Source organism: Petaurus breviceps, unplaced genomic scaffold (genome assembly GCF_028583685.1).
Source record: "Petaurus breviceps papuanus isolate PSGF00001 unplaced genomic scaffold, PetGlider_PUasm1.0 38, whole genome shotgun sequence".
In the NCBI taxonomy this organism is placed as follows: Eukaryota; Metazoa; Chordata; class Mammalia; order Diprotodontia; family Petauridae; genus Petaurus; species Petaurus breviceps.
In genome coordinates, this window is record NW_027186304.1 from 70,575,998 (window position 1) to 70,590,975 (window position 14,978).

Below are 14,978 nucleotides of genomic sequence, written 5' to 3' on the forward strand. Positions count from 1 at the left end.
CTTTCACAGGGAGATATCATTATACATGTATCTTTCAGCTCCCAAGGCAATGTTGCATTCCATAGTTATATTCCAAAAATATAACTTAAGAAGAATTTGACCCCTGTAAAGGAGATTCCACTTCTCTCTTCCATGTGTCAGAGAAGAGGAAATTGGTCCTGCCCATCAAGTTTTGGCCATTAGTGACTACCTTTCATCTTAATTTTTCTTGTATTTGTTGTTATTTCCTTAACATTGGCCAACCCCATTTTTGGATTACTAGGGGAAAGGGGTGCAGTGCTATAACTGTTAATAGTTTATTTAGTTTGTTTAATTCAAGAGATAAAGGACAAGGGTAAGTTGGAGAATAGGGATTCTGTTTGTTTTTCAAGGATTATTATTTTATTCTTTTAGCTCTTACCTTCACTGTCAATGGGCATCCATAGAAGACCTGGACAAAGACAAGAGAATTCAACAAAAGATTAAACGATTTAAGGCAAAGCAGGGCCAGAACAAATTCCTTTCAGAGGTAGGAAACATGAGATTAATTTTTAAATGCTTTATTATTTTGTTGATATACTAAATTTAAAATTTAAATTCAATTAAATTATCAGGAAAAGTTGGTTTGCCTCATTTATTGCTGTTTCTTGCATAATCCTAATTGGCTATACATAATTTGTACGTAGAAATTTTTTTTTTTACTTTTTCTATTGCTTGTTCTAAAAGATACTGGTCTTTTCTTATAATCTTCTGGTGAAATAATTGTGATATTCTGATTAAAATCACAATCATGGAAAAAGGCTAGTACACAAAACTATACTAAAATATACTGAGAAAATCTAATGATAAAAATGTGCATTTTAGAGTTTCCTAATCCAAAATGCTGATTTGGAGGATGTGGACTGGGTTTTTCCTATATTGTATTTTAAATAGCTATATATTTGCAAAAAGGTAGTGACATTTTTAGAAATTATGTCCTGTCATAGAGATGTTATATGCCCTCTCATTCTGAGTTATTTGTGACATGAGAGAGACCACAATACCTAGGATAGAAAAGGGAGTCTGCATTCAAAAGGAATACTGGGTCCCCCTCCACAGTAGCCAATTATGCTAGAAAAATGCCTGGCATTTTCTGTGATTTGGCTTAGTGCCCACTTGGGACTCAAGGCTTTTGATCACCAATTTAATTTCACTTAGAACCACAAATAACATAAGAGAAGAGATTCTACAAAAAATTAGACTTGCTGATTTACCCAGATTCTCGCTATGTAGCAAGTTAGAAAAAGATCTAGAGGGTTGTGAAATTGTATATAAAAATTATCATTCCTTTAACAAATAACTTATTTTGAGGGATAGAAATAGTTGATCAAGTTGCTTAACCCAAGTTGCTTAGGGGCAGCCAGATGGCTCAGCAAGTAAGAACACCGGCTCCAGTGTCGGGATGACCTGGGGATCAAATCTGGGCTCAGATACTTAGCACCACACCCAGAAATAACTGGCCATGTAACCTTGAGCAAGTTTCTTAACCCTGAGTGCTTAAAAAAAAAATTAAAAAAAAGAAATAGTCGATTCAGTTCAATAAACATTCTCAATATTTTATATAGAATTTTTTTTTCCTGAAAGATCAGCAACCTAGAGGATATTTTAGGTTCATCTAGAATCCTTTTATTTTCTATGAGTCCTGTCTGACAGATTTCAGGTCTTATTTTGGAAAGGAGATCACATCGATCTATTTTAATCTTCACTGAGAAATATGTTGATAGATTAGCCTTTGATTTATTGATAGTGAGTGATTACCTTTTACCAGCCATCTTTCAGGTTCATGGAATTACTTATCTCTTAGAGAGTCCTTAAGTTGACTCAGTCAGGAGCTATTTCTAGGGGAATCCCATAAAGCTTCATTTTTGCTGTTGTTTTTCATGAGGTCTAAGCAATATATGACATTTATGGCAGTGTGAGAGTGAAAAAATCAGGCTTCATTTTAGAGTCTACACCAGAGGTAGAAAATTATAGTAGGCAGAGAGTGCCAGGCAGCAAAAGTGCCAACTTTGTCAGTGGATATTAGGAAGATGGGAAATAGCAGTAGTGGTATGTACATAGTCCTGCATCTGGTCCTGACCATCGCTCCAAGTGCAGCCAAGCCATATTTCACTCTGCTTCTATGTGGTCTTACAATGGGAAAATTGAATTATGGTATTCTGGAGAATTTTTGCTATCAACTGACTGTATGGCTTTAGAAAAGTAACACCTTCACTGAGCCTCATTTTCCTGATCTATAAAATCAAGGAGGCAAATGTGATCTATAGGGTCCCTTCAGTATCTAAAATTCTAATTTCTATAATTATGGTAACTTTGAGTTGGGTCAAGGCACAGCACAGAATGTATGTTTTTCAAAATATATGTCATCAATAGTACATAAATTACCTCCACCTAGCAAATGGAAATTTTTAATGCTGTCTTGATGAAAAATATTTAACAGAGAAAGTCACAGAAAATTGAAATCTCACATATTTTTGTTAAATTAAAAAAAAAAAAACGAACCTGAATACTATCCATCATTCTTCATGGTTCCACCACTAGACATTAATTTTCATTTATAACTAGGTTTATAGCATTTGATTCCCTTTGTTTATACAAAGTTCTTCTTTACTCTGCACCTTGATAAATTGAATAAGTTGCAGGTGTTGCAGTTTATAACTATAAAGACCATATAGAGCAGAGGTTCTTAAACCTTTTTGCATCATAGACCCCTTTGGATAGCTGGTGAAACCTCTGCACCTCTTCTCAAGATGTTCTAAAATGCATGAGATAAAATATACAGGACTACAAAAGAAAGTATGTATTTATATTGAGATACAGTTTTCAAATTATTATTTTATTTTTTTTTGCTTTTTGGAGGGGAGAAGGCAGGGCAATTGGGGTTAAGTGACTTGCCCAAGGTCACACGGCTAGTAAGTGTTGAGTGTCTGAGGCCGGATTTGAACTCAGGTCCTCCTGATTCCAGGGTCTGTGCTCTATTCACTGTACCACCTAGCTGCCCCCAAAATATTTTTAACAACCAATTTGTATACCCCAGGTTAAGAACCCATGAATAGAGGACTTTCCATATTTTTTTATTTTAATTTTGATTTTTTTACAGTAGGATATTTTTATCCATCAAGTTTGTCCACTTGATGAAACTGGGTCTAAGAAAGTGTTTCAGTGCTGTATGTATGTAATTTTTAGATTCAGGAAGAGGTTATTATATAGGGAATACCTTTCTACTCCTGCTATATAATTATTTTGGGTTCAGTGATGAATATAAATATTTCATTTATATTTTGCATGGAAATCCAGAAGCTGTGCAATAATGCACATATTTTGAATAAGGAGCTGGACTTGTAATTTTAGTGTTGTAGGGAACTCCAAAGTGAGGACATTCCACTATGGTCAACACTTTCTCTGCAATTTACCTTCTTTGAGAGCATCCTTGGGTACTAAAAAAGTTAAATGGTTTATGTCCGAGGTAGAACTTGAATCTAGGTCTTTCTAGATCTGAGGTCAGGTTTCTATCTGCTTCATCATATCACCTCTCCCTTTTTTAATAAAGTAAATAAAACATTTGCATTTTTAATAAACTAAACATTTTACCAAACCCTTATCTTTGATGTAAAAACTCTGCTTCTGAAACCTCAAAGTAGCTTACAGTTTTGCTTATTTCTCCTTGATTGGTAGTGAAAAGTGACAAAACAGGGACACAAACATACCCACGCACTCCTCAGACCTCTTGACTTAACCTCGGCCTTATGTAACAGAATTCCATTTTTGTTAACCATGAAGCTATCTTTTCAGCTGACATATCAAAGTCAAAGGATCAAAAATTAATGGTTTGTAACATGTTTAAAAATTCTTGAAGAAATCATAATAAATTATGGCAGCATGTGCCTGATTATCTATTAGCATGCATAAAAATGACAATTTAAATTAAAATGTAGTAATTGTTTTCTGGCCAAAACTTTAGTAACTAATCTATTTAATCTCAAAAGAGTAACGTAAGTATTCTTCTTTTTAAAGTTGCTTTTTCTTTATGTTTCATAACTTAGTAAGTAAACTGTACTTATTAATAGTTGTTTTTTTTTTTAAGAAAGTTTTAGGATGTTAGCCAAAACTTAAAATCCATTTCATTGTTCTTTTTCTTATTGCCTTGCTCCTATACACTATCAATATAGACAGATCACAAAAGAATTTAGAGCAATGAAGAAGAAATTTTTTGTAAGTGGTATATCAATATTTGTATGTAAAAATTATGAAGCGGCAAATAGTATTTTAGTGCTTTCAGTTTTTAAATAATCTGTAAATGATACTTTTAAAGCAGATAGACAAGTGCAGTAGTTATGATAATCTGATATCACTTAGTGTACATGGCTCTAATTTCTTTATTGCAAGCTGTAGTTTCAAGAATGTTAAATGCATTGCATGCTATAAGCCTTTTGGATTGCTCATTAGTGAATTGTAATTTCACACTTCATTTAAAATATTCTTAAACATTCTCTCACAGTAAAAGGTTTCACACAGTAATTAAGAGGCCCAGTTAACAAAGTCTGAGAAGTCTGATTTCCTCACGGGGAATGATCTTGCTGAATTGTAGCTTTTCAATTAACATATTGAAGTTTGCCAAATATAAATTTTGTTTTGCCATGACCCAAAATATTATTGCCTGGAGAAGAGTATAATATTGAAAATAAAGTGAATTTTGTTGTTGTTTTTATAGATTGAAGATGAACTTTTTAATCCAGATTATGTAGAAGTTGATCGGATACTGGATTTTGCACGAAGCACAGATGATAATGGAGAGGTAAAAGAAGACAATGAAATGAAATGAAAAAGTAGCTGGGACTGATTCTTACCTGAGTTCGTATGTTAATTGTTTAAAATACAGTTTTGATAGCATGTATGCTTGTGTACAAAATACGGTATATAAGCATAAAAGGGAATTTCATACTTCTCCAAGAGTAATAAATTATTGTTCTATTTATAATACACTAAATTGTTGACATAGAGAGAAGGAAAGAGAGATCTAGGCTATAATAAGCAACATAGTATAGTGCAAAGAGAATTAGACTTTAGTATATTTGGGTTTGAATGCTCTTTCTAACACTTACTGGTTATGTGATCATAAGCAAGTCACTTTTCACATCACAGAGCCTTAGTTTCTTCATCTTTAAAGGGGAGATAATTATATTTATACTACCTACTTCACAGTATTGTTGTGAAACAAGTACTTTATAAAATTTAGTGTGATATATACATAGGAGCTATTTTTAACACACTTAACCCAAGTTTAAGTTTATTTCTTCATTTATGGTATGATGAACTCTAATAATCTGTAACAACTTCAAACCACATGTATTCTGTGCCCCACACACACACCATTAAATGTTATTTTATAATCCATTTCATTTGAGAAGGTGTTTATAAAATAATTTTTCTATATGAAGTCAAGCTGCTGAATATGTTCAGTGAAGAAGAATTGGTAAAATTCATTTAAATACATAATAGGGTGCCTATTAAACTTCATTTTGGTTCTCTGTTCATCCTTAATGATAATAGCAATAACAATAGCTCACATTTCAGTAGTGATTTAAGGTTCATAAAGTACTTTTCTCATAACACCTCTAGTTTTGCTGGTTAGCCTCACCAGGTTTAATGACATTTGGTATTAGAGACCCTTAATTCATCAACCAAATTCAAGTTTGGTCTGCAGTGAATAATATGGGATACTAATTTACATGAAACATCAATTAGAGCACTGCTACCTTGCTATGTGCGAGCTTGTCTTTTGCTGTTTTGGGCACTGGAATGTGCCAGCAATTGTTCTTTTGCTTCTTTATTTTGCTTAGATTTCATATCAAAGCTTTGAGTCAGATGGCAATTATCAGCATGATCCTTAGCCAGTGTTTGAAAATTATTGTGGTGATATCTTCTTCAGTTTTTCTTAAGTGTACTAAAATGGTTTTGAGCACTTGTACAAAGATGGAGATAAAAACTAGCAAAATATCAATTTAGAGGTCTCATTGGCTGTATTGCCAAATAGCTGGGATGTCTGTTTGAGTATCTGTAGCAGAACATGAAGGTCAACAAACCATAGTTTTTTCTTGGGGGGAAAGAGGAAGGAAATTCCATAGATGAATGATTTACATTTAATGATTTGCTTCAGTTCTTGCAGAGCTCAGAGCTAGAAATACACGATTATTTTAAAACTCAAGTCTCTAACCCAAAATTATACAAATAACAATTAAGTGGTAGAGCTTGGACTTGAATCCAAGTGATCTGACTTCAGTATCTGTTGTCTCTACAGATATATAGAGAATTTTTGAAGGTGGGGGCCAGGGAGGGAGAGAGGAAGGAGACAGAAAAACAGAAACAGAGAGAGACGGACAGTATGTGAACACTTTCTTCGTAGAAAGGCAGTGTGATACAGTTGCAAAAATGCCTTGAACTTGGAGTCAGGGACCAAATTCAAATCTTAGCTATAGTGGTTACTACCTATGATAATGTCCACATTGCTTAACATTACTAAGCTTCAGTTTCTTTGTCTGTAAAGTGAGGAAGTTGAAGTAGATGATTTCTAAGGTCTAAGACTATAATTCACACTTTTTTTTCTCTTTTCTTCTTTTCCCCGTCTCTTTCCCTTTTACCTTCCCTCTCATTCCTTACCTTCTTTACTCCTCTTTCTTCACATTCTTCCTCTTTCTTCTCAAACCATTTCTCCTCAGACCTTCACCTTCTCCTCTTCTCCTTTCTCTCTCCCTATATCTTTTCATTCCCTCCCTTCTTCCTGCCTTGTCATCTCCTCCATTCCCCTTTCCTCTGTTTTCCCTTTCCCCTTGTATTTCTTCTTAGCATCTTTCTCTTTCCCTTCCTTCCCCTCCATCTTTTCCTTTTTTCCCTTCTTGCCTCCTCCATTTGCCTCTTTTCCATTCCCCCTGTATTCCTTTTTTTCTCCTACCATCCTGCCCTTTCCCTTCCTTTTCCTATCATTCCCTAGAATACCTCTCCTTTCTTTCCCCCTTCTCTCCCTGTTCCCACTCTCCTTTTCTTTCCTTCCTTTTCCCTTATCCTCTCATTTGTATGTGTATGTGGGGAGTGAATATCAGCTATCTTGATAAACTAAGATCTATGTCTGTTTTATTTTTTAAAAAGTATAATTGAATAATATCAATAAAACACATTGCATTAGGGTTGGCATTAGGAAGACCTACCCTGCCTGTGATACTAGATCTGTAAAGCTATTGCCTAATCTACTGGTTAAGAATGGATTCCTTTTGGAGGAGATTCATAGCCTCATAGAAGCATAGATTTAGAACTCAGAGGGGCCTTAGAATTCATCTAGTCCAACTTCCTCATGTTATAGATAAGTATACTGAGGTCTAGTGGTTAAGTGATTTATCCACCATCAGATAAGTAGTAATTAAGTAGTGGAGTCTGGGTTTGAACCTAAGTCATCTAACTTCTGATCTGTCACTGTTCCCACACATTAGCACTGTAACCACCACCACTGCTATATCTCCCTCCCCAAACCAAGAAGTTACAGGTCTTTTCCATAGTTGCACAATAAAATATATGCATATGTTTAGCATTAAGATTAAATGTTCATTTGAATTTCCTCTTGTGACTTTTCCAAAAGGGAAAGAATATTTGTGAAGGTGTATGGTATCTGAATAGACAGGATTTTGTCAAGGTGTCAGAGTGAAAACTACATTTACAATCTTGGTGCAATCAAACAACATTATTTTCTATTTAGGAAGAGAAGAACAAAATAATTATTAGACTTATTATCATGATTATTTTTATCTAGCTCTATATTATATATATTTTCTATTGAAAATAGCTGTGACCTACATTAGGACAGAAATGAATAGTGTAACAAAATACCTAATACAATTTTTGGCTTCAAATCACTATTGTCTTAGCAGATGATTATTGGTTCTTCCTGATGTGAGAGAGCATTGTGAAATATTTTAACTACTTTTTCAAACTTAGTTATCATAGGTTTTTGGAATGAGTAGCTTATATAGCAGCAGATTTTCTTCCAAATTTTGTTTTTTAAAAAATAATCTAATTCTGATTATTTAAACTATTAATCACAAAGCCTGTGACTCACTATCTGGTGAAGTGGTGTTCACTTCCTTATGAAGACAGCACTTGGGAGCTAAAGCAGGACATAGACCAAGCTAAAATTGAAGAATTTGAGAAACTGATGTCCCGGGAGCCAGAAACGGAACGTGTGGTAAGAATTGACTCAAAACAGGATTTTGTAGCAAAGTAGTGTGGTCTTTGAGAAACCACTAATGGGATTTGGTGTGTTTAAAATAGGAGCGACCTCCTGCTGATGATTGGAAGAAATCAGAGAGTTCCAGGGAGTATAAAAACAATAACAAACTCAGGGAATACCAGTTGGAGGGAGTAAACTGGCTACTTTTCAATTGGTACAACACGTAAGTACAGGCTTCTTTCTTTTCCTTTTCTAAATCTAGTAACCCTTGTGTTTTATTTAAAATAATTTCTATTTTAAAAAATCCTTACAAACAAGATTATTCTTGTTAGAAATGAAATAGAAAATCGGGGTCTAATATTCAGAGATGCATATACTAATATGTTATTTATTAGAAATTTTTTATTTCTTGGAGATTTTTCTGATGAAACTTAACTTTATTAAAAATCAAAGAGGACGTGTAAGCCAAATACCATGTATTCATGCATTTAACATTATCATCATTTATGTGTTTGAAAGTACAGCAAGAATGTGTACTTATTAACTTTTTTTTATTCCCCCAGGAGAAACTGCATTTTAGCAGATGAGATGGGTTTGGGAAAAACTATCCAGTCCATTACATTTCTCTATGAGATATATTTGAAAGGAATACATGGCCCTTTCCTAGTAATTGCCCCATTGTCCACAATCCCCAACTGGGAAAGGGAATTCCGTACCTGGACAGAGTTGAATGTGGTTGTGTACCATGGGAGTCAAGCTAGTCGCCGGACCATTCAGTTGTATGAAATGTACTTCAAAGATCCACAGGTAAAGTTGTATGCCTTCTTTCCTCAGGCACATGAATACAGTTTCAAGAATTAAGCTTTGGGTTTACTCATTTGGGATAGTATAGATACTGTTGGGCTAAGGAATTTGCTTTAAATTCCTTGCACAATTTAGTTATTTTATTGTATTTCCATGTCATAGAAATACAGCTCTATTTCCTATTTCCTCCTTCCTTCTTAGAGCAAAATCGAATTAATAACCAATAAATTATGGATAAAAGAAAAGTTTCCATTTCTCTTCTGTCCTGCTGTTTATTCCCCTTCCCTTTCCTTCTCCTTTCCTCTTCTCTTCCCTGTACCTCTTTACCTCTTCCTAGAAAGATCATCTTCATAAATCTGAGGCCAAATCCTACCACTGATGATTATTGCCTGTATAAACTTGACAAAATTGTTTCACCTCTCTAGGCCTCAGTTTCCTTATCTATAAAATGAGACTGTTCAACTAGATGACCTCTAAGGTCCTTCCAGATTTTGACCTATGATCCTGCAATATCTTTTTTTTTCTTATTTTCCCTTCCCCATCCTTCCTCCCTGGTGATTCTGGAAGGAGTTCTCTAGTAGAGGAACTGAGGGATCCATTATCTGCTTTATACTGTTTAACATTTTTATTTGTGCCTTAGATTATAGCCTATGTGGCACAGTTATCAAACTTTTGTAGATAACAGAGAGTTGGAAAGCATCACTAATGTGATAGCCACTCAGAAATACATGGACAGGCTAAAATATTGAACTGGGGAGGCAATGTGGAACAGTGGAAAGAGCCATGGCTCTGGAGTCAGAGGTCCTGAGTTCAAATTCCACTTCTTACACTTAGTACCTTTGTGACCACGGGTCTAAATGGGTCTCATTTTCTTCATCTGCAAAATGAAGGAATTGGGCTAAATGGCTTTTAAGATCCCTTTGCTCTTATGGCAGAACTTGAAAAGGAACTAAGAATCATCTTGATGACGGTGAAAGAGGAAAGTGTAAAAGCTGGCTTGAAGCTTAACTGAACCTCCCCCCCCCAAAAAAAAAAAAAAAACAAAACCCTAAGATCTTGACAACTGGTGCCATCACTTTCTGGCAAATAGAGGGAGAAGAAATGGAAACAGTATAAGATTTTTATATCTTGGGTTCAAAGATCATTGTAGGTGGCAACTGTAGCCATGAAATTAAAAGATACAGAAGGAAAACTATTGCAAATCTGGACATATTAAAAGGCAGAGACATTACCTTGCCATGTAGTCAAAGCTATTATTTTTCCAGTAGCAATGTTATATCTGTGAGTGTAAGGAAAGCTGAGCTCCTCAGAATCAAATTGTGGTTCTGGAGAAGACTTTAGAGAGCGTTTTGGACAGCAAGGAAATCAAATCAATACTTAAAGAAATTAATTCAGGTCAGAAATACTTAAATTAATTTGACTGGTCAAATGTTGAAGTTAAAGCTTAAATATTTTGACCACATAATGAAAAGATGAGACTCATTGGAAAAGACCCTAATGTTGGGAAAGATTGAAGGTAAAAGGGAAAGGTAATGGCAGAGGATGAGATGGATAGATACTAAGTATCATGAGAACAATGAACATGAACTTGGACAGACTTTGAGAGATAGTGGAAGACAGAAGGATGTGGTACGCTATGATCCATTAGGTCACAAAGAGTTGAACACAACTGAACAACAACAAGAAGGTCCCTTCCAGCTCTTAATCTATGATCATTTTAGATGAAATGTAAGGGGAGGAATACATCCAGAGTTGCATTTGGGTTAAAAAACATCAACTTAAGAAGTACAAGGTGTTGGAGTTATAATAGTTTAAGTGCAATTCCTCTGAAAAAGAGATGGGATTTTAATGGACTGTAAGATCAATGTGAGTCCATCAGTGTGGCATGGGAAGCAAAAGAGCTAATATGATCTTAGATGGCATAGTATACAGCTCTAGGAATAGAATAAATTTTTTGTACCCTGCCTTGGTCAGACCACATCTGGAGGACAGGATAATTTTAGGAAAGAAGTTGATAAGCTGGAAATCATTCAAAGGAGGGCAACTAGGATGGTGAACAGCCTCAAGTAAATGTCATATGAGGACCACTTGAAGGAAGGTAAGAATGGTTAGCCTGGAGAAGAGAAGAGTTTCTAGGGTAAAATAAATAACATGGTTGTTGTCTTTTAAGTATTTGAAAAACTAATCAATGGAAGAGAAGGGATCAAGTCTGTTGTTTTCATCCCTGGAGGACATAATTAGGAACTACAGGTGTTGGTTTTAAAAAGGAAATTAGGCTTCAATATAAGGAAAAACTCTATCACTTTTATAACTGCATCAAAGTGGAATGGGTTGCCCTAGGAGGCAGTGAGTTTCTTCTCACTGAAGGTGTTTCAACAAAGGCTTGATGATTTATCACTCATTTGCTTGTTGTAGAAGGGATTCCTGTTCAGGATCAATTGGATTAGATAATTCCTTCCAATTTAGAGCCTTCCTTTATTCCTTTTATCCCCTCTTCTTCTGTTCTCCTTCTTTTCTTTCCCTTTTTATTTCTTTCCCTCCACCCTTTCTCCCCATATTAGTGCATTTGTTACATTGATTATCAGAGAATTGTTCTTAGTGAGGCTGACTGCTAAATAATAAATAGATTTTATTATAGTGACTATTTTGTTTTGCATGCTTAAAGGAGCACTAAATGAAAAAAAACTTAATTGGGAATAGATGATAATTTATTACTTGAAGTGAAAAACATTAAGATGTTCAAATTCCACCAAATTATACGTAAGATGTATACATAACAGTTTGAACTGGCGGGGTATTGGTGGCAAGGCAGTGTATGTAAAAAGGAAGGAAAATAATGGATTATAGAAGTAATTTTAGATTAAAAGTTATTTGGCAGTAGCTTTTTTAAATTAATAAGCATAGAAATTTTGTTTTGAAAGGACCTAGAAATGAAAGAGTTAAATAAAAAAGTAATTCATATCACTTTCTATTACTGTATAAATTTTCTTATTGTTTTAAAAAAAAATCCAGTCTTAAGAAGAAAATGTAGCTGTTTGGTTTTGCTTTTTATAAGAAACAGCCCAAAGTTAGGCAGCTCAATAGGGCAATCTTTTCATCTCAACAGTTTGGTGTGAAACCACTTGCATGCTGCTTTCCTCATTTTAAATAACCTATAAGAAAATAGGACCCAAAACTAGACTGCCATTTCACTTTAAAACTAATTTTCTACAAGAGTTTAAAATCTGTTAAAAGGCAAATCATCATAAAAGTGTTTCAAAATAAATATTAGGGCATACTGATAGGTGGTAAGATATGTCTTACACTATCTTCTTAGACAGACATAGTAGGGTGTTTATATAGTAACTAGGTGGTCAGTGATCTCTCAAAGTCTGTCCAAGTTTGTTAATTGTTCTCATGATACTTAGTATCTATCCATCTCATCCTCTGCCATTACCTTTCCCTTTTACCTTCAATTTCTCCCAACATTAGGGTCTTTTCCACTGAGTCTCAATCTTCTCATTATGTGGTCAAAATATTTAAGCTTCAACTTCAAAATTTGACCTTCCAGTGAATAACCTGAATTAATTTCTTTAATAAGTAACAATCTGGGTTCAGATTGTACCTTTGTGTATACTTGCTTTGGGAACATAGAGAGTCACTTAGTCTTTTGATGCCCTGGGCAACTTTCTAAGACAGATGAATTTCTGATCTTTCATTCCATGAAATTTCCTTACTTTGAGTACCTTACACTAATGAAATGACAATGCCAGATTTAAAAAAAAAAACATACCACATAGATAGGACCACTTCTTTACCACAGCTACTTGAAACTAACTGTGTGTCCTTGAGCAGGTGATAAAACTTCACTGGGTCATGATTTCCTCTTCTGTGAAAGACAGGAGTTGTACTGATTTCTGATATCCCTTACAGAACTAAATCTATGATCCTATTACCTTCACATGACTTCATCTTTCTATACTTGGTCTAAAAAAGCATGTAAGGGAGGGAGCTAGGTAGTACAAAGACAAGAACCTTTTATTCCTAGAAAAATTCTGTGTGAGACCAAGACTTTTCTGTTCATCAGTGAAACAATATAGTATCTTAGAATTCGAAAGGATCTCATGGGATAGTGAAAAGGCAAGCAGGTGGGTTAATCCCTGAATATGAGGAAGAAATGAAAGGGTGACTTGCTTGTTTCCTTTTTCATCTCCTATTTATTCTACAAACTGCTCTCTAAATCTTACCAACTTCACCCATTTCTCAATATGTTGACCTAAGTTTTGGGGGAAGGTTGTAGTTGTCTGCTGAGGCAATACGTGATGACAAGGAGAGTGAGGAAAGGTAAATCCTTGTTATTCCCATACCACCCAATATTCTACTATCCTTTCTATGGAATATTGGTTTTCCTCTTAAACTTAACATTTAGCACATGGTATAGTAGAAAGAGACCTGAATTTGGAGTTAGAGGGATATGGTTTTGAGTCCCAACTGACAACAAGGTCTATGTGTAACAAAGACTGTTCAGCAGCAAAATGATATAGTCTTTTAAAAATTGATACGTATGGAGCAGCTAGGTGGCACTGTGAACAGAGCACTGGCCCTGGAGTCAGGAGGACCTGAGTTCAAATCCAGCCTTTGACACTTAACACTTACTATCCATGTGACCTTGGGCAAGTCACTTAACCCCAATTGCCCTGCCTTCCCCCTCCAAAAAGCAAAAAAAAAAAAAAAAATTGATACTTATTTTAAACACTCTCTTCCTTCTAAGTTTTGAGTTCCAAATTCTCTCCTTCACCTTCCTCATTCACCCACTGAGAAGGCAAATAAAATATCATTCATACATGTGAAATCATGCAAAACATACTTCCACATTAACCATATCACAAAAAAAGAAAGGGAGAGTATTATGCTTTAGTTTGCAATCAGAGTTCATCAGTTCTCTCCTTGTAGTTGTATAGCATTTTTCTTGGACCACCGTATTGATTAGAGTAACCAAGTCTTTCACAATTGATCATCACTGTAACATTGCTGTTACTGTGTGCAATGATGTCATCGTTCTTCTTACCCCCTTTGGCATCAGTTCATATAAGTCTTGCTATGGTTTTTTTGTTTGCTTGTTTGCTGTGTTTTTTTTTTCTGAAACCACCCCACTCATTATTTCTTATAGCACAATAGTTCTCCATCATAATCATATACCATGTCTTGTTCAGCCATTCCCCACTTAATGAGCATCCCTTCAATTTCTGATTTTTTGCCATCATTACAAAAAGCTGCTATGAATATTTTTGTACACATAGTTCTTTTTTCCTTTAGAAGTATAGATCTAGTAGTGGTATTGCTGGGTCAGAGGCTTTATGTAGTTTCATAGCCCTTTCGTCATAGTTCCAAATTGTTCTTCAAAATTACTTAACCAGTTTACAATTCCACCAGCAATTTATTAGTACACCTATTTTCCCTTATCTCCTCCAGCATTTGCCATTTCTGATAGATATGAAGTGGTACTTCAAAGTTGTTTTGATTTTCATTTCTCTACTCGATACTGATTTAGATCATTTTTTTTTTCACGACTGTAGATAGCTTTGATTTCTTCCTTTGAAAATTGCCCATCCATATCCTTTGACCATTTATCAACTGGGGAATGACTTTTATACATTTGACTCAGTTCCCTATATGTTTGGGAAATGAGATCTTTATCAGAGAAACTTGCAGTGAAAATTTTTAATATTACTTCATTTCCTATGGTATCTTTTAGCAAAATGTAGTTTCCCTGCTCACATCTTTTAAATGTCTATTTTTGGTTTTGCTTTGTCTGAGATCATTATTGCTACCCCTGCCTTTCTTACTTCAGCTGAAGCCTAAAAAATTCCACTCCAGACCTTTATTTTAATTCTATGTGTGTTTTCTATTTGAAGTGTCTCTTGTAAACAACACTTGTTGCATTCTCATTTCTGATCCATTC

General features: G+C 34.8%; 1 protein-coding gene across 4 annotated transcripts in view; it reads left to right on the plus strand.

The window, feature by feature from the left end:
• The window catches only part of CHD7 (chromodomain helicase DNA binding protein 7), a 251,575-nt gene that overhangs the window by 183,313 nt on the left and 53,284 nt on the right, over positions 1 to 14,978 (plus strand). For all 4 annotated transcript variants that reach the window (XM_069099999.1, XM_069100000.1, XM_069100001.1 and 1 more), the window contains 5 exons: positions 394 to 508; positions 4,730 to 4,813; positions 8,111 to 8,248; positions 8,335 to 8,456; positions 8,797 to 9,040. In XM_069099999.1, coding sequence (XP_068956100.1) covers positions 394 to 508; positions 4,730 to 4,813; positions 8,111 to 8,248; positions 8,335 to 8,456; positions 8,797 to 9,040 — 703 coding nt within the window. The remainder of the gene's footprint in view (positions 1 to 393; positions 509 to 4,729; positions 4,814 to 8,110; positions 8,249 to 8,334; positions 8,457 to 8,796; positions 9,041 to 14,978) is intronic.